Here is a 25,047-nt window from a genome sequence, read left to right on the forward strand (position 1 = left end):
GGTTCCCATCTTAATTCTCCGAGTAGTCAAGCTAATCACGATTACAAAATTTTTAAATGTGAGCCGAATTTGAATAATTAGTCTCAAAAGATTATCAAACTCGAGCCAAGTACAGAGTTATTGTGCGGTGTTCAAGTTGTCCATCTCGAAAATCAATAATTTGGATTTCATCTTGATCATTGCTGATCTGAACCGTCCATTACCGAGATAAAATCCAAACCATTGATTGCCGAGGTGGATGGCTCGGACGCCACACTATAGCCCTTTAGTCAGAACCCCCGTGTCCCAAGCTTAAACGCGTGTAAGAAGGAGTCGAGCCAAATCTGAGCTGTGCTCGATTAGCACCCCCTTCAAAACCAAATCCTCGTTTTGTCCGAAGCCAAAACATGTTACACGCCTCATAGCACTCTCACATGTTTTGTTTCAAAACCAAATCCTCTTTTTGTCCGAAGCCAAAACTTGTTACACGCCTTATAGCACTCTCACAAGTTTTGGAGCGCCCCGCACATGAGATCCCCGACTCGCACGTAGGTAAACAAAGGATCATAACACTTAGATCACAACAAATAACGATGCATTTTATGGCCCAACAAGGGGAATAAATTCTCTTAAACTCTAGCTCTGATATCATATTAAAGCATCCAACTCCAAACCAATTGGCAAACAGTGAAGAGGCCGCCCATACTCATATACTCCCCTGTCCCAAAAAGAATGACAATTTTTGAAACTTGTGCTATTTTTCACCGCTTATATGTTTTAATCTATTATGTTTTTCATGAGTTTGAAAATTTTGTATAATAGAACAGTTGGATTAAATTTTAACAGAGTAGTAGGAATTACTGTAAACTAGTAGCAAAACAATAATAATAGCAGCAAAGATAGAATTCTTAATCAGAAAAAATAGGGATTAGAAAATCCTGTGGATCGAGGCACGTATGTTGGTGCCCTCCTAAGAGAAGATACGTCCCCTTCTGATCTGGGTTGAATGACGCTCTACTCCCAAGATTCAATGATCCTCCAAGAAGTTTTGTGTGTAGCTAAAGCTTACTCACGAACCCATAATTGCCCGTATGCTCAAAATATAGGAGTAGCTTCAAAGTAATATGCAAACTGAAAAACAGATGAATATGGTTTTGTTTTGTTGCTATAGAAGTGTAATAAGAGTACTTTTTCTTCTCTGTGCATTTGATGAGGAAGAATGATCGATGCAATATGTAGCTCCAAAAGAAGACATATAACATAAAGAGGGAATGGGAGAGGAGCCGGTGGACTGCCAAGGCAGCCAAGGAAATGAATAAGGGAGTAAATAAGCATGGGTTGGTGGACTGCCAAGGCAGCCAAGGAAATGAATAAGGGGAGTAAATAAGCATGGGTTAATGCTCCTCTGCCAAGCAATGGCATCCCAACGACAATGGAGTAAATGTGCACTGACTAATTAATATGGAAGGGATACAAAGTTATATGAAAATTTTAAATTAAATGTGCACTCACATGTTTTGGAGTGCCTCCGCACGTGCGATCTCCGACTTGCACGTAGGTAAACAAAGGATCATAACACTTGGATTACAACAAATAACGATGCACTTATAGCACAAACAAGGAGAATAAATTCTCCTAAACTCTAGCTTTGATACCATGTTAAAGCATCCAACTCCAAACCAATTGACAAAGAATGGAGAAGCCGCCTAGATTCATATACTCCCTCAGTCCCAAAAATGATGACAATTTTTAAAACTTGTGCCATTTTTCTATCGCTTATATGTTTTAATCTATAACGTTTTTCATGAGTTTGAAAATTTTGTATAATAAAACTGTTGGATTAAATTTTAACAGAGTAGTAGAAATTACTGTAAACCAGTAGCAAAACAATAATAATAGCAGCAAAGATACTTAATCAGAAAAAATAGGGATTAGAAAAGCCAGTGGATCGAGGCACATATGGTGGCGCCCTCCTAAGAGAAGATATGCCCCCTTTGCACTGGGTTGAATGACGCTCTACTCCCAAGATTCAACGATCCTCCGAGAAGCTTTGTGTGCGGCTAAAGCTTACTCACGAACCCATAATTGCCCGTATGCTCAAAATATAAGAGTAGCTTCAAAGTAATATGCAAACTGGAAAACAGAGTGAATATGGTTTTGTTTTGTTGCTATAGAAGTGTAAGTGTTAAGGAAATGAATCCCACATTGTTTGGGAGTGGAATGGGTGATCACTTAATAACATCTGGAACCTCTCCACTCATTGCCAATTGGTTTTGAGATGGATGTAAAGTTTCCACATGGTATCAGAGCGAGGCCCGTTCCACCCCACATTTTAAAAATTCACAATCCACACCCCACGATGATAGACCAGCAAAAAGGCTGCACGATGATAGGACTCAAAAGTGGCCACACATGACAGACCTCAAACGTGGCTGCACGTGAGGGGTGATGTTAAGGAAATGAATCCCACATTGTTTGGGAGTAGAATGAGTGATCACTTAATAACATCTGGGACCTCTTCACTCATTGCCAATTGATTTTGAGATGGACATAAAGTTTCTACAGTAAAAATACTTTTTTCTTCTCTGTACATTTAATGAGGAAGAATGATGCAATATATCACTCCAAAAGAAGACATAAAACATAAAGAGGGAATGGGAGAGGAGCCGGTGGACTGCCAAGGCAGCCAAGGAAATGAATATGGGGAGTAAATAAGCATGGGTTGGTGGACTGCCAAGGCAGCCAAGGAAATGAATAAGGGGAGTAAATAAGCATGGGTTAATGCTCCTCTGCCAAGCAATGGCATTCCAATGACAATGGAGTAAATGTGCACTGACTAAATTAATATAGAAGGGATACAAAGTTACAGTCCGGATCTGGTCAAGACGTCTTGATAGGAGCTTAGGTTCGGATTTCTCTCACAGCCGTCGGATTGTGTTTTCGATGGTCCGAATGCACGGATAGTTTGTTTGCGCGAACAAACTATCCGTGCATCCGGACCATTGAAAACACAATCCAATGGCTGAGATCGTAGTCCGGATCTAAGTTCCGGTCAGGACGTCCTGACTAGATCCGAACTGTACAAAATTATATGAAAATTTTAAATTAAATGAAATATACAACAAGAACTAATCGAGACAAACAAGATTCATATTGAATATTTTTTGAGATTCATATTGAAAGATATAAAAAATTAAAATTGACACAGATATCAAAATTCAATTTGGGACGGAGGGAGAGTGAAGAGGCCGCCCAGATTCATATACTAATTTTGGAAGAAATAATTAACTTACGTGGGACAAACTCCAGCACCTACTTCCACCTTTCGTGCAGAAAAAAGAAATATTTCTCCTCATGGAACTCTAGCTCTGCAAATTTTTCTTTGTGGCCACCGCCATTGCTAGACTGTCACCCACCCAAAAGCTCTCTCTCACTCCATTTGCATGCTTGCCACGCCCTTTGATCCGCTAGCTGTCTCCTTCCCTTCCAATTTTCCTTTTTACTGTGTAACCGTACCCTTTTTCCACTTCTTTCGCCACTGGGTCCTCTAAAAAAGGCCTTCCTATATAAGCCCAGACCCCTTAGGCCTTAGAGAGAGAGAGAGAGAGAAGAAACAGAGATGGAAAACCAGAACAGAGCTGCATTGGCGACGGAGGCTCCTCTTGCGCCTGTTACTAGGCAGCGGAAGGTTCGGACTGATTTGGAGACCAAGCTTCCTAAGCCTTGTAATTCTCTCTCTCTCTCTCTCTCTCTCTCTCTCTCTCTCTCTCTCTCTCTCTCTCTCTCTCTGTGTGTAAGTACTCCTATTTTGTGAGTGTATGTATCTGTTTGTGGCATTTCATGGGTCAATATGATGCATTGTTTGGTTACGGTGATATTAGGCTTCCTGGGTGAACTTTTTTTCAGAAGAGTGACTGAGCATATCAGAGTACGTTTGATTTGGAAGAAGATTATGATGGGAACTGTCCAAATGAGGAAAGAAAAAAAAAATGAAGTGAAAGGAAAGGAAAGAAAAGAAAGTGCAAAGAAAATAAATTTTCTTTTATACATTTGACTAGAACGAAAACTTCTATGAGAATATCGCAAGAAAACTTTGCTAGTTACTAACTCACCCTTAACATGCAAATGCATGGATCATGATAGAAAACGAAAAATTATGGGCCTAATTGGAAGCAATGTTCCAAAAGTCGGTAGGAGCTAGTTGGGCGGATGGCCACCTTCGAGCTTCAAGGCCTAGTAATGGGCCCATAGCAAATTGTAATGGGCGATTAATCAGCGCATAACAATTAGTCTGATCTAGTCGGATAGGCTCTGCTAGCGATTAATCGCTGATTAATTCCGATTTTTAGAACACTGATAGGAAGTTTTATAAGATGTGGCAACTTTCACAACAACAACAAAAAAAAGTCATTTTTTAAAGCAAGAAATTGAAAGCTATGTAACTAGGCGTAAATGGATTGTACATGACACTTTCTAAGCACTTTATATTATTTTCATGCTAATCAAATACCAGTCTCTTTCTTGCATTTTCTATAATTTTCATTCTTATCAAATGGACAGTTAGGGTCTTCAAGCATTGGAAGCATGTGATGCAGCGAATGTGTGTGAATGGTTTTGACTAATTTAGTAAGAAATGCCAGTTTAGGGTCCAATATGTTTGCCCAAAAAAGCCCACAGATTTGGTTGTCCAAAATAATAATAGTCCGTAAAAAAAATAATAATAATACTAGTGGTCATCTTTGCAACAACAAAACACAAAAGGGGGCAGAAATTTGGATTTCAGGGGAAGTAGACATATACCATATATGTGTTTCAGAATCTAGGCAATGTGCAATTTGCAACAGAAGTTCTTCTTTCTTGTTTCCCTCCTCCTTTCCTTCGATCTCTAAGTTGGAAATTTTTTATTAGGGCCACACCTGGGTTTTAAATAAAGCCTGTTACGTATCGTATTGGCCGTTACCTAATGGGATTTTAGACCTCCGATAATGTCATTTTCTTATGTATCAGCCGATACTGTGCAATATTGGCCGACAAATGGCTGCATTTCATGATACCGCGATTGGCCACACTGACAGGTGACTAACACATTAGAGCTAACTTACCATAGCTGATGTGCTATGGCCTATGCATATTGCAGAAGATAGCCTAATGGAGTCAATGGCCTGATGAAAGCGGGGACATGGGCCAGGTTGTGGGATTGATAGAGAGGTTCATAAGTTTGATGCAATGGAAAGATGCAAATGGATAATGGTGATAAACAGTCTCTTTGGTTCTGGGTTTTAGGTGATCGGGGTGCTTTCTGGTGTTCATGTGCAGAGGAGAGGTGGAGGGGACCCTGGGAGGGGGTTGCAGTCTTGATAAGACCATGGTTTGTAGGTATGCCGTACCGGTTTGGATGTATTGGATTGATGCAAGTGGCAAGATTGATATCAGACTCTAGTTATCTTCAGTTATGGAGTGTTTATTTGTAGAAATCAAGCCAAATAGAGACTTGACCCCCAACCAAGGAATTAAAGAAAAATGTAACAATGAATTGTTGTTTAGGGACTAGGATTTCTTGGTTTTGGCAGGGATACTTGCAGGAGTTCTTCGGGATGCTTTTCAGTCTTCCTCAAGGCACCCTTCTTTTTACTGTTGTCAAGCTCCTTGACCTCTTCTCTCAAAAAACAAAAGAAAAATAAGGGCCACACAACACGGAAACTCTTATTTTCATTTACTAACTCTTCAAACCCCTCTAAAGAGAGAAGGCAATGGTGATTTGGAGACTTCATAAATTGTTGAATTGAAATCCATAACTATCCAAAAGTAAAACAAGAAGCTTTTAAACTTTATATGAGTTTTGTACACAATATGGTACGGGAAAGAAGTTTAGCAATTGGATACTTAACTACTATATATCAAGCAATGAAGTTAACCAGGCATAATGCTTAGTTTTTAACTAACGTAACTTGATATCTTTATTGCACAAATAGAATCCAAATCTGACCCCTCAATCTTTTTCCTTTTTAAAGGAAATCACTCCATCTGCATGTTCCTATCTCCATTTCTCCTAGAATAACCCTTTAAGTATGATAAAGGATTTTGAAATTGACAATGAGGCTCCAAAAATATCTTGCTTTATGCTCACTCGTCTTTATGAACTCAGATATGGCCAGAGCATTGGCTGCTCCTGATACAGAGCATCCAAACGGAACACCAAACCATTTGCATCATGGATTGAGTGTTTTGCAGCAACATGTAGCCTTCTTCGACATGGACGACAATGGGATTGTTTATCCTTGGGAGACTTATACGGGTAATTTTCATACTATCATTTAATATTGGAAATTCAATTTCTCCTAGAAAACACACTAAAGAGGGAAAAAAAACGAAACACAAAATTCAACTTTGTTCTTTCTATTGTCGTTTTAAATGGTGGCCGTTTGTGGTAAGTTGAGATAGAACAAGTGCCTCATAGGTCACAAGTTTGAATTTGATCGAGCACTTCGTAGTCAATCCCCTTATGGCCACGCCAAGAATATGCTTTGCAATTAAAAGAAGTGCAGGTGGGAGGAAAGATCACCTGTCACACAAGTGTTCTCAACTCTTGTATCTATAAATAGGTGTATTATGCATAAAAATGTAAATGTTGTTGGTTGTTCAAGGCTATGAAATATATCTTATTTCATGGTTGAGCATTGATATTTTCCTTGACACCGATGGTACATACTGATATGAAAGATGCATGTGATTCTACAGGCTTCTACTCCTAGCTTACTAACTGTTTCTATTTGAACTAACCGAGATATAAGATAATTGTCTAATTATGGTGCTGAATATGTATTGAGTTGATGCAATAGAATTCAAACCCTGTATTCACTGTTACCCTTTTGTTTCTGTAGTTTTTTCGGACCTTAGCTTACTTCTATTTGTTTAGTTCCATGAAAAATATTCAGTTGTTTCTTGTCCTTTGTGCTTTTACATAGGCTTGAAGGCTTGAACGAGTCTGTTGCATTGCACAACTACATCATCCCTCTTCAGTTATAGCAATGCACTGTGTCGGGATACGAAAAATTTGGAAACATTCCATGTCCAGTGCTTGTACATAACCTTCGGTGAACCAATTTCACAGAACAAAAAGGATACTATAAAGCTTTCAACAAGTGGCGTTGCGCCTGTTAAAATTAGATACTCATTCTTGCAAATAGCCCGGACTTTGGTTTTTTTTTTTAATTTTTCTGATAATCCAGAATGGATCACACCATGGCAACCTTGGGTCGAGTGGCCACTCCGTAAACCGGAGCCTCTTTCCCCAACTATTTACACAAGTTTTTGCTTACGGGCATGTGGTCGAAAGGATTTTCAGATTATTGAATTGGAACATGTAAATGTGTATCACTCTTCTTGTTCGCTTATTTTTGTTTCTGTTTTAATTTTTGCTTGCAGGACTGTGTGCAATTGGTTTCAACATGGTTGCATCTCTGATATTGGCCGTCGCTATCAATGGAGCTTTGAGTTACCCTACTCTTCCAGTAAGTTAAATACTCTCTCGTACAAAAGTTATGAGGTTCAGAAACAGTGTTGACACAGATACCAAAACAATTGCATTTGTGTGGCTGTCAAAACGTAGCTAAAATGGTTGTTATATACGTAAATTAAAGAACGAAAAGCACAGATCAAGTTCAAATCGGACGATTGTCAGCCGTGGATTTAGTATAAGACTAGTGGGGGACGGGCTCCAACTCACGTCGGAATTTTTGAACTTTAGTCTATTCTTGTTGGATTATTTTCCTATTTACCCGTCCAATGTTTTATGTTATTGCTCGTAAACCTCTAGTCAGATTATCATTTCAACACCCCCTGCAAACTCCTCTACTGTATTCTTTAATTATTTTTGTTTTAGGTATGATTTTGACAAACTTTTCGTAAACAAAAATCTAATATTTCTATGGTTCGATTCCACCAATTTATAGTACTTCGAATACCCTCTTTATTTATAGTACTTCGAATACCCTCTTTATTGATATTAAATAGATTTTGATACGGTTTAAAATTAGTGTGATGCGAGGATTTTTTTCAATCTAATTTATGTTTTAACATGTCGAGGGTAAAATTGTCATTTCCTTTGATGGATAAATAATTTTGGATCCAAACTACTTTGGTTAGAAAGTAGGCTAGAGAAGCTTTTTAACGGTTCAAACCCCGTCCAAATCGGAGTTCGATATTGTCTGCGGCAAGACCGCAAAGTTTGGTCGTTTGTGAACTTCAGAGAATGCGCCTGGGGAGAATAGAATTGTGCCTGGGGCGCATAGAATTGCGCCTGAGGTGCATAAAAAGTACACAATATGTCAAACTTTGCGGGCTTGTCCCGAACACTCCTGAACTCTGATTCGTGGTTTGAACCGTTGAAAAACTTGTCAAATCTACTTCCTAACCCGAGTATTGTGGATCCTAATTTATTTGAACATCATAAGATATGACCATTTTACCGTCAATTGGTCAAAAAAACAAATTATTTCGGTAAAGCACTCACATCTTACTCATTTTAAATCGGATAAAAACATATTGTATATCAATAAAGAGGATTTTCAAAGTACTAGGAGATAGTGGAATCCCAGCATAAAAATAATAAAATTTAGTTCATAAATAGGGGATAGAAAGTAGGCCACTACAAAGATCTATAAAGATCATTGGAGTACTAGCTACCACCCCTCCACCGCCAACACTATCACCCTAAAACCATCCAACCACCACCATCACTTCACCATCTACACCACCATCTTCTAGTATTTTGAAAACCTTATTAACCAATATATAATTTGTCTTGATCCGATTTAAATTGAGGGAGATGTGAGTGTTTTATAGAAATAATTTGTTTTTCGACCACCTGAGGGTATCTTTTGATGTACAAATAAACTAGGATCCAAACTACTTTGGTTAGAAAGTAGATTGGACAAGCCTTTTAACGGTTTAAACCACACACAAATCAGAGTTCAGAAGTGTTTAGGACAAGCCCGCGAAGTTTGACATATTGTGCACGTTTATGCGTCTTAGGCGCACTTCATTGCGCCCCAAGCGCATCCTCCAACAATCGATCGAACTTTGTGGTCTCCCCACAAACACTCTCGAACTCCGATTTGGACGTGGTTTGAACCGTTGAAAAACTTGTCTAGACTACTTTTTAACCAAAGTAGTTTGGATTCAAAAAATTTTATACCTCAAATGATATGAAAATTTTACCCTCGTCATGTTGAAACATAAATTACATTGAAAATATCATCGCATCGCACTAATTTATAGCTTGTGGCACTGCTTGTTGTAGGCTTTTTCAGAGATTATTGGAGGTTATCTTACAGTTCCCTCCTATATTCGTTGGTTATTATTATCTCCCTTTTCAGTGGATTCATGATGTACCCGGATGTCAACCCAATAATTGCTAATGTATTGTGGTTATTTTTATGCATTTAACTTCAAGTTGACTTTTTTGAAGTAATTAGGAATGAATGTAAACACAGTTCTTCGATCAATTGCTCAGAAAGTTTCAAACAATCAACGAGTTGATCATATCCTTCTATGAACCGGAACCCCACTGTATGGATCAATGTTGAGATAATCAGTGGTCATCCCAACTCTAGATAGAGATAGTGGTAACCCTGAGTCCTCAAAAACCTGATCCTACTCCAATCTTATAGAATTCAAGCATTGGAATTCTCATTGAACTTGCGTCATAAGGTTAAAAGACAGATGAAGAAACTCGGACTCAAAATAATATGCCCAATATACATTGCCAACGGCCAAATAACGATTTTACCCTTGGTTTATGCCTCACACTTTCTTGCAGGGATGGATACCTTCTCCTTTTCTCCCAATATACATTGCCAACATTCACAGAGCCAAGCATGGAAGTGACTCTGGAACTTACGACACGGAAGGAAGGTGAGCACAATATACGAGGATGGGAAATGGAATGATCCTTTCATTCTATCGAACACCTTCTATTGTGGCATGAATTCTAGAAATGCCACAGCCCCGTAATTCTTGATTGGGTTTTTTGTTTTAAAATTCTACTTTGGTGACCATTTTACATGCGGGTGAACTTTGAAAACATCTTTAGCAAGTTTGCTCGATTGCAGCATATAATTTCCGTATCCCAGCCACATAATTCTTGAGAGGTTTTCTGTGTAAAAATTTCTGTTCATAAACAGTTTTCCACTAGATATCTGTCATCTTTCCTATCCAAAAAATATGCAGGTATATGCCAGTGAACTTTGAGAACATATTTAGCAAGTATGCTCGAACCGTGCCTGATAAACTCACACCAGGAGAACTTTGGGACATGACGGAAGGCAACCGAGAGGCGTTTGACTTGTTTGGCTGGTTTGTTTGTGCTTTTCCACTCCCTGAGACTCTGTTTCCATTTTCAGATGTTCTGCTTTTGAATCCTGATCTTTCTGTGTAATTTTTTTTAAATGAAGGATTGGGAGTAAGTTGGAGTGGGGACTTTTGTACGTTCTCGCTAGGGATGAGGAAGGTTTCCTGTCGAAAGAGGCGATAAGGCGCTGCTTTGATGGGAGTTTGTTCGAATACTGCGCCAAAATGCACAAGGGAGCCGAGGGAAAGATGGGCTGAATCACCACTGGCTTCCATGGTGTTTACGAAAAATATAAAGGCTTAAGTAGTTCTCTAGTAATCTAAATGGTGAAAACTTTGCTACTTGCTAACTTTGTTGTGGCCGAATGTATGTACGTTTAACATGGTTCCCCTAGTGGTCGGGTTCACAGTAAGATCTGCATAAAGAAAACGAAATCCTTTGAACCAAAGCATCAAGAAAACAAAAACCGATTAGCTCATTCTTGTATGTCTTTTGCAAACAGGAAGTGGGGCTGTCTCAGCCAATCGCCTCGGGTATATTTGCTCTACTTGTACCAAATGATTACCATAGGATTTCAACCGGTAAGAGAAAATAGCATCTCTTGGGGTGAGCTCTTGCTCTGCTTTTTCTTCGGAAAATGACCTACAAACAAAAACTTCATCCTACTCCATGGAAACAAATATCCAACGGGCAACAATGCTAGCAAGGATGGAAAAGGTGTTTCGAGTCCTCACCAGAAGTGATGAAAACATCACGAGTAAGTAGAAGGTTAGTCACCTAACCACCAGGGTTGGTCGTAGTTAGACTCACCAATATACTCTCACCTGCGTGTAGAGGTACAAACAAGTTGAGCTGAGCCAAATGGTGCAAACAAGTCAAACTGAGCCGAATCAAGCTTTGTAGTGTTCAAGTTCAAGCCATTTACTAAATGAGCCTAAAAGGCAAACTCAAGCTTGAGCTCAAATTGTTTGTGAACAAGTTGAGCTGGTTATTCATTAAACGAGCCAAGCTTATGAAAACGAGCCGAGCCTAGCTGAGCTTTACAGCGATGAGATCGGTTCATTTACAACAAGAACCCAAAACTTGAGCCCCATCTCAAATCGATTACTTAGCGAGCAAAACCAAGTGGAGCCCTTCACGAGCAGAGCCTCCAGCAGCTCAGGAGCAAGTTGGTTCGTTTGCTGCAAATAGTAAAACAACTACTAATGTTTGTTTTCGTTTCTTGATGTAATACAATGTTCAAGTTGATTAAGTCCATACACGTTTAGTTGATAAATCCATTGAACCAGATACCATATTACCAAGAAAGGAAGGATGAACTAGTAAAGTTGAAAACAAGTCCCTGGTTACCAAGGTCATCACAACATGCGGAGCAACTTTCGATGAAAGCAAAATCTAAACCATACTTGGAAGCCAAAACGACATGCTAGCAAAACTAACAGTCAGTGCCAAAACTGAAAAACCTTTTTGATCTGAGAGCAAATAAGGCCATTGACAGCACCAATACAAGCACCTTTCAACAAAGTATTTCTACAAGTCCATCTAAACCCACACACAGCTATTCTGAGAAATAAGTGTTGACCCTGAATCAGTTGGACTTCTAAACCAAGCAAAAACTCAGACAATCGCATTGGCTGCACTGGCAATCCTCGGCCACAGATCAGCACACTCTTTCCCGATTGGACCAGTAATAGCAGACCCTGAAACCCCCGGTGGAATTACTTAGATTAAAATACAACCATGTTTTGGATAGGCAAAAATACAACCATGTTTTACAAGACACGTACAAAAAAATCCAGCGTGAAGAAAAGAAAATAGCTATGCTGGGAAGAAGTCAAATGGAACAATGACTAGTGAATGACATACCTTTCATTTCACCCTTGGGATTAACAATGACTCCAGCATTATCTGCAGTGACAACCAACATGCATCAACATTGGAAGAAACAATCAATTATTCATGGGAAGAAAACATCAATTAAGTGACCTGCCACGGATCATTCCATACTAACTTTCGATACATCCATGTTCAACAGAATTCTAATGGATGGGAGGAACTTGCAATGTACCAACATTAAACCATTCACAGGACATGCAAATGAAGATGGTGTACAGGAGGATCTTACCTTAAAAGTTAAAACCAATGCAAATGAACATATTCTGGTGATGGTGGAGGTTAGACTTCGCATCATATGCTTTACATATAATTGCGACAAATTATGTTTGAAAGTAGATGACCGTTCTTCAACATGCTTTTAAATTATCAAATACCAATTGAAAATCAAAACAAAACCATTAGAAAGCAGTTTAAACTGGCTTTCTTACAGAGTGTAACTAACATTTACAGGCAAAGTTACACGTCATAGGACACCGAGCAAGAGGAGAAAAATAGATATAATTAAGGTAAACAATCCCCAAACCATCCCAAAGTAATCCAGATTCCAGAATAAAGGTTGAGAGAATACAGCAATGTACGCATCTGTGAAGCATATTTAGAATCTTCTACGGGCATGCATGAGCATACCAATTTTAGGTAACAGCCAAAAAGAAAGACGAAAGTCCGCGCTGAGCTTAAATAATCATTAAGATGACAACACAAAGGGATAAACAGCTTAAAATGTTTGGCCTAAATGGAGCAGATGTGATCTTAAAGAGCACCATCACAACTGTAACGATAGACAGAATTGCTTTTCCAGACATGTAACTGTATCAACCACCAAATATAAAGGACGATACCTGACTTAGTCTGGTGATTTATAGCTTGCTATGAAACAACAATCCATTTAACATGGCTCTTCAAAATAAGAGGAAGACAATCGATAATGGCAACAGCCACCAATGTTTCAAACAACCAGTGTAGAAAGACACCGAGAAAAAAACAAAAGACTTCCAGGGAGCAAATTTAGATGCCCTTAAAAATATTCATAAATCCCAATGATAGAGACCTGAATTTTACAGGCTAAAAAGTGCATTATGTATGGAAATAGGTCCAGCGAACTTAGATACATACAAAACTAAGAGAGGTAATATGTTGCAGAATGTTTTATTTCCACTCTAGCAAGTAAACAAAGAAGTGACATTATAGCCAACTTATGATAAGAGTACAACACCCTTGCAATGTGTGTTCGTGTGTGTGTGTGTGTGTGTGAGAGAGAGAGAGAGAGAGAGAGAGAGAGAGAGAGAGAGAGAGTACAAGATGTCACAATTAAACTGACATGGTTGAAATACCACACATTACTTGGTCAACAGCCATTTCCTAACAATCATAAGCTGATTACCAGCATAAAGCTACATGAAGAGAGAACATTGAACATGTAAGGCCTTAATGTAGCACATGTGACTTCGAACACCATCACATCTGTAACGATAGGCATTTTGATTTCCCAGACGTGTAACTGTATAAACCACTGAATATAAAGGAGGATACCTGACTTAGTCTGGTGATAACAGTGATATTAGCTAGCCGATATCAACCGTGATATTAGCTAGCCAATATCCTATGGAATCCAATATGATTCTCTTCTAACGAAGATTGAAGGGAAAAAAAATAGCAACAGATACCCAGGAAACAAAGCAACACCATCTATTCTAACAAATAAAGGGAGAACACCAATTGGTCTGAACCTATGAAGAACCGACATCTCTAAAAGTCGAAGTATCGCAGTGTCGGACACGGGGACACCTCGGGGACACGTACGGTACACGCCACGTGGCGTGTTTTTTAGGGGACACGGCTGGGGACACGGTAGAGGCCAAACTGTAATTTTTGAGGGACCAAACTGTAATTTTAAAAAAATTTGGGGGTCAAACTGTAAATTTTAAAAAAAAATTGGGGCAAAATTGTAATTTTTTAAAATTTCTGGGTGTCAAACTATAATTAATTAATTATTTATATAAATAAATAAATATACACGTGGCGTGTCCCCCACCGTGTCAGTGTCCCCATTTTTTTAGAATTCCCGTGTCCCAGTGTCGGTGTCGGTGCATCATAGGTCTGAACAAATTGAAGTTGCGTCACATAAGTGATTTCCAAAGTTATCCTACTAGAACATAAAATTTTACAACTACTATTACGGCAAAATAGTAAATCACTCGAGCTCAAACACCCACTCCCACATCCCATGTATTCACAAATGCACACACAAAAAAGTAAATCACTCGAGCTCAAACACCCACTCCCACAAAAAGGGTTATATGCTTAACATGTTTGCCCTAATGGAGCAGATGTGATCGTAAAGAGCACCATCACATCCATAAGGCTAGGCAGAATTGCTTTTCCAGACGTGTAACTGTACCAACCACAAAATACAGGAGGATACCTGACTTACTCTGGTGACACTAACTCACTATGATACGACCTTTGGTTTGACAGATAAAGGATGATGGCAACATCCATCAACAATTCAGAAAAGCAGTGCACTCAAGCTGAGAACGAAAAAAGCGTCCATCAATATTAGATACATTCAAACTAGGAGAATTTCGCAGAATGTTATATAGCTTATATCTTAATTCTATCCAGTTTGGAGCAAGTAATACTAAGAAGTGACTTAACAACGAACAAGTGATAACGCCCTTACAGTGCAGACAGACGAGAGAGAGAGAGATGCCACAATTAAACAAATATGGTAGAAATACCACACATTACTTGGTCAACAGGTAACATTGCCATCCCTGAACAATCATTAACTGATTACCAGAATAAAGCTACACAAAAAAGAAAAAACACTTAAAAAAATGTAAGGCCTTAATGTAGCAAATGTGGCTTTGAATAGCAACATCACATCTGTAACGATAGACACGTTTGATTTTCCAGACATGTAACTGTATCAACCACCGATTACAAAGGAGGATACCTGACTTAGTCTGGTCATATAGCTTACTTTGGAAGTATGGACAATGTATTGGAAAACAGTGAAGACAAAGAAATGGGCAACAGCTATACAGGACACAAAGCAGCATCATAATAAGGAAATGGAAGTCTATCAAAAAAAAAAAAAAAAAGGAAATGGAAGAACCAAAAATATATATTTATATTGACCAAATTAAATGCTCTCAAAAGCATTAATAAATCTAATAATGGATCTATTAATGCATATTAGGCCACTTAATAAGCAAAAATAAATCACCCACATCGAAAAACAGAAACGCCAACAAACCAAAAACTAAAACAAGAAGAGCTATTAACCTTCGAAGTACATGAAAACGCCGTCCTTTCGGCGCCACGGCTTCCGCTGCCTGACGATAACGGCCGGCATCACCTTCTTCCTCAGATCCGGCTTCCCTTTCTTCACCGTCGCCATCACCATGTCCCCCACGCAGGCCGAGGGCAACCGGTTGAGCCTCCCCTTGATCCCCTTCACCGAAATGATGTACAGGTTCTTCGCACCGGTGTTGTCGGCGCAGTTGACGGTGGCGGCCACCGGCAGACCGAGCGACATCCGGAACTTGTTCCCCGCCGATCCTCCACGCCCTAACAACAAGAAATGAATTGACCATTTAGCTTTTTAATCAACAAGAAATGGTTTTCAAACGATTCAAACTCGTTGCTCTTCTTCATTTGTTGCGATTTGCGATCCGCCTCATCGAAATTTACAGCAGATTAATACAATTTTATGTACGTAAATATAGATAAACGTGAAGATATGAGAGCTCTGAGAAGAAAGGAGAAGAACAGACCTCGCTTCGACATTTTTGGCTGCGACTGAAGAATCAGCTAGGGTTTTGTGTGGTATTTATAGATGGAGGAGCTATCTTGGTTTAATGACGTTAAGCACCCTTGTCATTTCACATATAACCAGAAAGGTACCCAGGCCCCATTCCATTAAGAAAACTTTTTATTCAAAAAAAAAATTTGCAATTGTTCATTTTATGCCAAATTTTTGTAACTTATTGAGTAAAAAAAAATTACTTTTATTCAATATATTGGAAAATAATCACTTTTTCGAAAGAAAAAAAAGAAGGCAAAAAAGTCGACTTTTTTTTACTTAAAAGTGATTACTTTTCAAAATATTTTGGTAAAAGCAAAAAGTCAAGAAAATTTGGTGCAAAACTAACAAACGAGAAAAAAATTTAAATAAATGACAAAAATAAAAAAAGAGTCTTAAAAGTACTTTTAGTGCTTAGTGAAATGGGGTACCGGGGAGTTCTGAATTTTGATTTGAGCCTTTTCTTGGAGCAAGGGTCTTCTTTTAAGGATCCAGCTCCACCATACTCTTTTTTTTAAGCCCATTATGTACCCATATTAATTGTTGACAAAATACAATTTTATGTTGGAACATGTGTGAATAATGAGTTCCACATCAGATAATATTTACAAGAATTGCCCAATTGATTTAGGTTAGGTAACTTGTTAATTGGTGCTCCTGTAAAAACACACGTTCCCAATGTTTGCCGATTCACCGCCTCTAAAACACAGCGAGTCATTCGATTTTGCTTTTTTCAAGGGCCAATAGCCCAAAGTTGTTGTCTCACACCCGTTTTTTACATTGCAAAAAAATTTACCAGAAAAAAAATTGATTATGTATATTCGCCCACCCTACACAAAAATTCTAGTTCCGTCTAACATTAGGATAAATTCTAGTTCCGTCTAACATTAGGATAGTAGCTACGTGGTCGAGAATTATATCCAGCTTTTAGTCATATCAGTGCACAAAACCCCTGCTTATAGCAAAGAGTAAAGCTACAGTTCCCGACCGGGGAATCTCGATGCCCCGCCGGGCCCACTCCGGCCACCGGACGGATGATCCGAGATATACACAAAAAATGGAGTGTTCGGATCGGCCACCTAAACACGTCGGATGCCGTTGATTCTCGCGAAGACCCACTCGGAATTTTTTTTTAGAATTTTTGGACGGCTCGGATCATCCGTCCGGTGGCCGGAGTGGCCCGGCAGAGCGTTGGGATTCCGATCGGGAAAATGGGTCGGAAAGTGTAGACTTTCCCTATAGCAAAGTTCGGGACAAGAGAGACCACCGACAAGTAAGCAACTTATTTTTCGCTACTCAAACTAGCAAACACCACCCCAAAAAAATAGCGGTTCCGCCACGAGGCATCCCATCTTTGCTTTCATCAAAGAAACAAAAATTCCATATCATGTACAATACAAGAGTTTTTTTCGCAAAGTGTGCGGAGTTGAGTTTTTCATGTAAGGATTGCTGCATATACAAGTCTCAACTGGCGACATCGCGCGTACCGATGGCTCAATTACATTAAACCTTAATGGCTCAATCATTCAACTCTTATTCTAACCCAGTACTCTTGGTCGAAACGGGGTCTCTACAAAAATGTACAAAATGGTTTTTTTTCATGATATAAAGCTGATGAGTGATTCAAATCCAGGATTGAATTGGGTAGCTGCATTTGAAGGAATTGACGCCGCTAATGTGAGCGAAGATATCCGAGGAATCCACCATTTCTTCTTCTTCTTTCACGACGACTCGTACAGACTGGAAACCCAAAAAAAAAAAAAAAAAACAAGCAAGAGTAAGAGAGACTGCGAAAATGAGTCGACGACAACTTTTAACCCAGCTTTCTTTATAGGCTTATTGCCATGGTGTTTCTCAAGTTCCATCAGTAGTAATTTACATTCAGGTGCTTTTTTATACTTGATGCCCCAAGAGAGAGAGAGAGAGAGGGGCCAACTTTGACAAGATGGAAATCTTAGTTTCTATTAGTAAATCTTTTCTTGATATAGCGTGGAGCGATTGCAGTTCTTCGCGTTGCTTAAAATGTTGAAGTTGGATTGTCTCTAGAATAGGGTAAAACTGGATCGGTCTAGTCCATCTTTGTGGGCAGGCTCACCATGGAGTCTATTTTAATGATTGAATTCGTTCATTTTCATTGATAGAAGTAAGAATATTATAAGATTCTTTGGATGCCTTGTAGAAAAATAGACCGTGTATTCGCAATATCACATTTACTTGGGAAACATACATGGTTTATGGTCAAGAACTTACATCCTCATCAGTGTCCTCTTCATGGTTGCTACAAGCTCCTCTAGACGTCTCCCCTAGTTCGTCGTTTTTCGCAAACCTTCCTCTGACCCGAGGCCTGCTGTCTGCTAGTGTTTTCCGGCAGGCATACTGCATTCGATCGTAGGAGGGATTATTTTCGCATAGAGGAAGAACAAATCAAACTTGTGCATACATATGCGGGCATAATTAAAGAGAGATCGTATATGTATTAGGAAAACTCTAGGAACACAACTTCCAAAACCATTCGATGTACGTGGACCTACATGCACCATCCACCAACTTTGGAAGTACCCTGGCGTATGTAGTTGTCTTTTAAAGTTGCGTTCCTTGCTCTGTGTATTAGTATGAGAGAGAGGGGGGAAAGAGAGAGAGAGACCTTTATTTTCTTGCTAAAGTTCCTCTCACTCCTCTTCTTCATGTATCTATGGATCCTCTCCTTCCTCTCCTCAGCAGAGAGTTTGGTGGTACCCTTGAATGCAGAGTCTTCCAAGCTTGAGACCTCTGATGCCAAAGGAGTAGAACTCCCAACCCCATTCATTACATGTTGACTCTCATTGCTAAGTGCCTTTTTGTAAGAAATATGACGAACAATTGCCATAAAAGAAGAAGAAAAACTACTGTCAAATTTCAGAAAATACATGTATAATGGTTTCGAATTCTCGAAAACCCGAAAACCCCGGGGTTCATGCTGCATGTTGGGCCCATCTGGGCCATCCGCGCTTGGCAATAGACGGCTCAGATTTCATCTAGGCTGAACAGATCTCAGCCGTCGGCCGAGATGAAATCTGAGTCGTCCATTGCCGAGCACGGACGTCTCAGATGAGCCCAACACGCAGGGACAGCATGCTCCCCCAATTCGAAAATCATAGCTCCTCCATAATTGATTGAGACTTTAAGGCTCGGTTTGATTTGGTTTGGTTTTGAGAAATTAACTAGAATGCGAAAAGCTCGTATTGAAGATTATGAACAGAAAAAGGATTCCAATGCAATACGGGGAATGCTATTATAACTTACTTGGTATGAATCAATTACCTGTAGCTCGCCAGAGTGAAAAATCCTTGGCAAAGGCTCCGGGCAGAAAATCCCACCATTGTCTCCTTGGAATTCCAATTCCTGAATATGCATTTCATTTCCCGTGTACAAATTCCCGTTGAAAAACCGCGAATTATCAGGAGCAGAGAAAGTGGCAGTCAAGTTGCTAGGCAAGTACGAGCCGGTGTTGGGCTCAAGAAAGGAGCTAGAAGTCGATGAATTCGCATTCAAGCGCGCATATGAAGGCATGATCGATAAGCACTCGCGTTCGAAACCAGAAGGTAGTTGATGAGTCCCCATAAGAGGGGGGATGGGGTCAGAAGTGAAATGCGGAAAACTATTTTGAGATTGGAAGAGATCAAATTGGTCTTGTTGGTTAACGAGGTACGCGGGCAGGGAAAATGGAACCGAGGGCGAAAAATCTATCGACGCGGAGATATCATTTTCGATCTCTTCCGAGGAGTGGAAGAGTATAGACAGGTGGTCGTTGTTGGTATTGTTAGTGGCGGCGGTAGTCACTGGACCGTTAGGGGGCATATCTGCGGCGGTGGCGGTGGCAGTGGCAGTTTTTGGCATTGTGCCATACTTGTCTACTGTACTATTGGCAAGACTGTTTATGTTTGGATCAAAGGGAAGCTTTTGGGGGTAGGGACAGCTTTCTTCGTAGCAAAAATTAGGACTGGAATTAACTTCAGGACTTTCCAGGGCTTCGCGCAATAAATCGGCATCACATAGGTCGAAAAGTTGAGCGCTTAGGGGGCTCGAAACATCTTCCTGCAACAAAACACGAACAATTAGACTCTTTTTTTTTAATCGGCAAAAAAAATTCCATTCATCGCAAGGAAAAACGTACAATTAGACTTTTGATATGCGTTGTTCGTTATTGGAAACAGAAGTCAAATAATGAACTAAAACTATAAAATCAGAAGTAAAACCAGCAGCCTCATAACCTTTGCTAGTGGCAAAGGTCTTCTGGCATGGTTCTTGAAATCTGATGATCTCATGAGAAAATCCATTTCCAGAGTCACTATTGAAACAGATTTTTGTGAAGAAAGAATGAAGCTCTATGCTTCTATATTAAGACTCACTTGTACTACAGGAATCTCCCTCTCTCTATAAATATGTGATGTGTTTGGACACTCTAGTTCAATTTATGATTCTCTGCAGGCACAGAGCATATCGAAAAGTCGTAAACCCTGTTTCGGTTGTGTTTTTTGTTCGGTGTTTTGACTCGTTTTTTAGGCTCTACTAATATCGAAGTTCGGGGGAAAAGCTACTACTGGAAGTGTATGGAAAAGACTTCTTTTCACGATGAACGTGAGAGAACGGAAAGCATTTTAAGCAGATCGAATCGAAAAAAGGAGGATTGTCGCGAGATGGAAACAATGCGCAACAAAGATAAATATGGGAATTTTGTGCACCATGTGAGGTGTAGGAACTGATGCAAACAAGAAGAACCAACAATTAAACACAGCATTTCCTAACAAGGAAGTTCATTGTATATCAATGTGATGAAAGATTCAGAAATTTCCAAAATTGGACAGACAATGAGAATTGGAAGCCTCATATTGATGTGATGCACATGTAGTGTTGGCATTAGGTTTGCTTCACTGATCAAAACTAATCAAGAACTCGGGACATTAAGCATCTAGAGCTAGATATTCTCCAATAATTTCAAGGGAAGAATGGTCTTTTTGGGGAAAACAAGATTAGGTTATGCAGACACCTTGGTGGGAAGCCATTGAAAAGATTCTGAAATGATCTTGTCAAAGCCGATTTTGGCATGACCCGTGAATGACCCGGAAATTGATGATCGATCAGGCTATGTTCGGTTGAACAGACTACGAATAAGGGGATGTATATGTTACCATAGGACGATTAATCTCGCCGGACTAATAGAGACGCGATTGATTAACCAACGTGTGCCTTGTGTTCTATGGAAGTGCAGTTCCGTGAAATTAGTAATCCGGTCACATATCGAAATTCTTCCAGTGAAATATGTCCTTGATGAGTTACAAATGCATTCTTGTGATTCAGAGGATGCTTTAAGATCAGTGAGAAGTATTACAAAATCCATCTTTTTTTTCATGAGACTTGAATTTCGAGTTCGAGAGAGTGAAATCGATTTCCGTTTTATCGAGAGGGTTTAGAAGGTGAAATGCAAGGGAAAATGTGTGGTTTCTTTTGGGAACATGACATTGAATTGAAACATGGCTTGCTTAAAGGTCCATTAAGGTCAAGATTACATTTTATATTAACGTCGACAAAAGAAAGAGAGAGAGAACATAAACGCCAGAGACTCACGTTTTAATACATGAGGACCACACAATGATGAAAAAACAACCTAATTTATGTGAAATTTTCAAGAGTAAACGAAAAGAGGGGAAAAATCACGAGTTTGGAGACAGAAAGAAAATTTCCTAATTGGGTGAGTTACGCGAACAAATTGAGCTTATGATGAAACTTGACTCAATGCAAATACAGAACAATAAAAATTCTATGACCATGCAAACAGGTTTCCCATGGGCATATGGATTGTGATTAAGAAAATACAATTAACTATTTTATTTAATCTTGTTTGATCGGAGCGCGAACATGCATGAATGTGATATTGAAAGAGCATTGAAAAAATTCAGAAATTTACAATTGGAAGTTGCTCCGGCGGATTAACTACGTCCCTCAACATCGTTCGTCTCGAGAAAACAGCAAACCAAACGGGGCCTTAAGTCTCTGTATCAGTTAGTTCCTGATGTAAACTCAGTGCCACCTTTTCTCAGCTCCAATTGCATGGCTGAAACCAATGGAGGAGACAACTCCATGAGGGGAAAAATTGAGACTTTTAGAGAGAGAGAGAGAGAGGAAAAGGAAAATTTAAGAGAGAGAGAGAGTGGTTTTTAAAGGAAGGAGAGAGGGGGAAGATCTAATTTTATCCAAAATTACAACAAGAGTTAGTTATATAGGTTATAGGAGCTGTACGGCAAATCCGAGAGTACCGGACGACCATTCATTGACTATGTCTATGTTGAATGTCGTACGTAACCAAGAAAATCATACAGTCTTTCCCAAGACACAACTACCTGATGTTCCTGATTTCTCCGCGGTCACCCACAATGTTGGATCCCATATCAAATGAGTGTTCGTGGAGCCGGACTTGAGTAATCTCTTCTCGAGAGGTGACAACATGGAGGTTGTCTTATGTGGGACCTGTTGACATGGCGAAATCTATGCAAATATTAGTAATATAAATGGGCATAAATTGGAAAATTAGTTGATGTAACACAATTTGGATAGGAGATCTTTTTTCCAAGACCCAACCCTATTCCTAGCCGGGTTTGTAGAGTCCGTACTAGGTTATTTTTAGAAAAATTCTGGATTGTAAAATTCCGTGAACTCAGTAAAAGTCTCTTAGAAATATTCCTGTATCTTGTGATGTAGTAATTTTTTAATGGCTCTTACTTTTGAAATGAAATTGCCTATTGTTGAAAGAGTAAATCGCCAATTTTTCATTGTTTTGTTTTTCATTTCTTGAAAAAAGGAAATATATTTGGTCAACAACATTTTCTATTTGTTTTTGGAAGAGTTTTTTTAGCACACAACCTACTTTATTTTTTCTAAAATAAAAGAACTTGCCCACAATGACAACTGAAATATAGCAAAGTTTTGAGGACAAATGTTCTCCCTCAATCATTTTTTATGCTATGTTAGGATCTTGAATTCGCGAGAAAATACTGACTATAGGAAAGTAATTGAGTGAGCAATTGAATGATGGAGGTAATTTTTTTCTTTTGTTTGGTTTTATTAGAGCAATATCGAGAAGATTTGATCGGGCAAGTTATCTCAGTCCATTTTCTTTTGAAAACACGCCACAAATTAAATCAAACAAATAGGTATATATATATTTTCTTCTTCTTTATTTTTCACAAATCCGAAATTCAAATGATTTTGTTTGCGTGTTTTTCGTTTTTCTAAAAGATTTCAGTTCAACAAGCAAAAAGTAACACAAACTTTCGGTAGCCAAACAACAAAAGCACATATTACTAGACATCATCAAATAACTCCAAAAAATAATTATTCACTTTCTCCCTCAACTTTCTCCAACTAGTCTAATTTCGGGATCATTTTTACAAATGAGCTTTTGGAATCATTCCCCTGATGGAGAAAATAATTTGAGTGGGAAGAAAAAGATATCACATTGGTTTTGAAAAGTTCACAAGAGGAGAAAGAGAATGACAAAAAAAACTTTTCCACTCCACATATTTCATTTTCCCTTTATCTAGAAACCTTCTGCGATTGATATTGTAGGGTGGTGTTCCAGTTGGATCTCCTCTCTTGGACCTTTTGAGTTAGATCTAGATTGAGTTCATTCTTCCCATTCACGTTAGTGCCAAGGAGGTCGGAGATGACAGTAGGCTCTTCGATGGCTGAGTAAGTCCCAGTTTAAGGGAGGAAAGTACAGAGCTAGAGTGAGTAAGGATGTCATACCTTTCTATGGTTCAATAGTGTACCTTATATGGGGGCCTACTTGCCTTGGCCTCCAAGATAGCTCGTGCTCAGCTTATGCCTCCCATGACGTCACAAATAACCGTTTCTTGGTCTGACGTCATGCATAACGATTGTTGCGTGCCACTATGTCAAATACCAACGTCACTGAGCCATGTGGCCGAACCAAGACAGGTGCCATGTGGTCGGACCGAGCATCTCGACACTAATGTGTTGCCGCCTCAGCTACACACTGGCCGCCGCCTTGCAATATCTGACCCGACACCTCGGCTCGCCCGCGAAGCTCCGGGCAGGGCGACCCGTTTGGTCGCCTCTGGGTGTTGGCTCTCGTGCCGCCAGGGCCTTCCCCAAGCTGGGCCCATTTAGAAGGGTCCGGATGGACAACCCGCTATTTGACACGCTAGCTATAGATATCTTTATGTCCATTTCAGACTTGAAAAGAGAGGTTAGTAAAAACACATGAAATAATAACTAAAGATTTGTTTATGTAGCAAATTGTTATGCTCACAAGTGTGATGGTTTGGCTAATGCCAAAGTGTTGTGCTCATTTTTTTTGCTACTAGCTACAATAGACATAACAAATTTCGCAATGGAAATTAGTGAGCCATGGCCCCATGTGCACTGTGCCATCACTGCCTTGGAAAATAGTGAGACTGCATCATTGTGATGACAATTGTGGCAAAGTTTATGGTGACCTCCTTTAGCTAGGAAGGGTCGAATTTAGTAGAAGGTAGATATTTATGTAAAATGACAATTTGACATGGGTTTTTTTGCGAATAATAGCAGACCATCACACCAAAAATTCCAAATTTTTTGACTTTTTAAAAGTATTTGTTGAGAATGAATGATCTCTGATGTGGTAGACATGCAGTCATGCCCACATCACACAATGATTATTTAGCGGCACCATTATCTGGTGTTCCAGGAGTCTTTACACCACACATTCGAGTGGGGTCTGAACACTTCGTCTTGGACCCCAAGTGAAGATGTGGTATTATAGGCCATTGGAGCACCACGTGCAAGTAATAGTTTTCCCACATCACATGAAGGCTTCTAGATACCAAAACATGGGAGCAACAGAGCACAAGCATAGATTAGATTTGGTGTACATCGAACAAAACACAAGCCAAAAGTGGGTACCTTTGACGGAAACATGGTACGAAGGACGACATAAACAACCCAAATGAAGCCCTCTCGAATCAAAAAATCTAGA

General features: G+C 39.4%; 3 protein-coding genes across 6 annotated transcripts; 1 reads left to right on the plus strand and 2 right to left on the minus strand.

Moving 5' to 3' along the window:
* The first annotated feature begins 3,304 nt into the window (after positions 1–3,304).
* LOC131316696 (peroxygenase-like) lies at positions 3,305–10,816 on the plus strand. Its single transcript, XM_058346131.1, has 6 exons — positions 3,305–3,704; positions 6,125–6,274; positions 7,405–7,490; positions 9,800–9,894; positions 10,210–10,335; positions 10,434–10,816. The coding sequence occupies exons 1-6, from the start codon at positions 3,599–3,601 to the stop codon at positions 10,585–10,587; spliced, it is 717 nt and encodes a 238-aa protein (XP_058202114.1). The 5' UTR covers positions 3,305–3,598; the 3' UTR covers positions 10,588–10,816.
* Positions 10,817–11,627: 811 nt separating this feature from the next.
* LOC131316698 (large ribosomal subunit protein uL14) lies at positions 11,628–16,139 on the minus strand. Its single transcript, XM_058346134.1, has 4 exons — positions 16,006–16,139; positions 15,515–15,799; positions 12,197–12,238; positions 11,628–12,030 (listed from the first exon to the last, which is right to left on the minus strand). Exons 1-4 carry the CDS (start codon positions 16,016–16,018, stop codon positions 11,948–11,950), a joined length of 423 nt encoding a protein of 140 aa, XP_058202117.1. The 5' UTR covers positions 16,019–16,139; the 3' UTR covers positions 11,628–11,947.
* A 1,247-nt stretch (positions 16,140–17,386) lies between these two features.
* On the minus strand, positions 17,387–22,241 carry LOC131316692 (uncharacterized). 4 transcript variants are annotated; one of them, XM_058346122.1, is made up of 5 exons: positions 20,270–20,389; positions 19,335–20,108; positions 18,679–18,867; positions 18,285–18,410; positions 17,387–17,774 (listed from the first exon to the last, which is right to left on the minus strand). In XM_058346122.1, exons 1-5 carry the CDS (start codon positions 20,348–20,350, stop codon positions 17,658–17,660), a joined length of 1,287 nt encoding a protein of 428 aa, XP_058202105.1. In that variant the 5' UTR covers positions 20,351–20,389; the 3' UTR covers positions 17,387–17,657. The 4 variants fall into 4 exon arrangements, with proteins under 4 accessions (XP_058202105.1, XP_058202106.1, XP_058202107.1 ...); XM_058346123.1 differs by having other exon boundaries at positions 17,388–17,774; positions 20,285–20,423; XM_058346124.1 differs by lacking the exon at positions 20,270–20,389 and adding an exon at positions 21,979–22,241 and having other exon boundaries at positions 17,390–17,774.
* Between the last annotated feature and the right edge of the window lie 2,806 nt (positions 22,242–25,047).

The sequence above is a fragment of the Rhododendron vialii genome, chromosome 2a (genome assembly GCF_030253575.1).
Source record: "Rhododendron vialii isolate Sample 1 chromosome 2a, ASM3025357v1".
Lineage (NCBI taxonomy): Eukaryota > Viridiplantae > Streptophyta > Magnoliopsida > Ericales > Ericaceae > Rhododendron > Rhododendron vialii.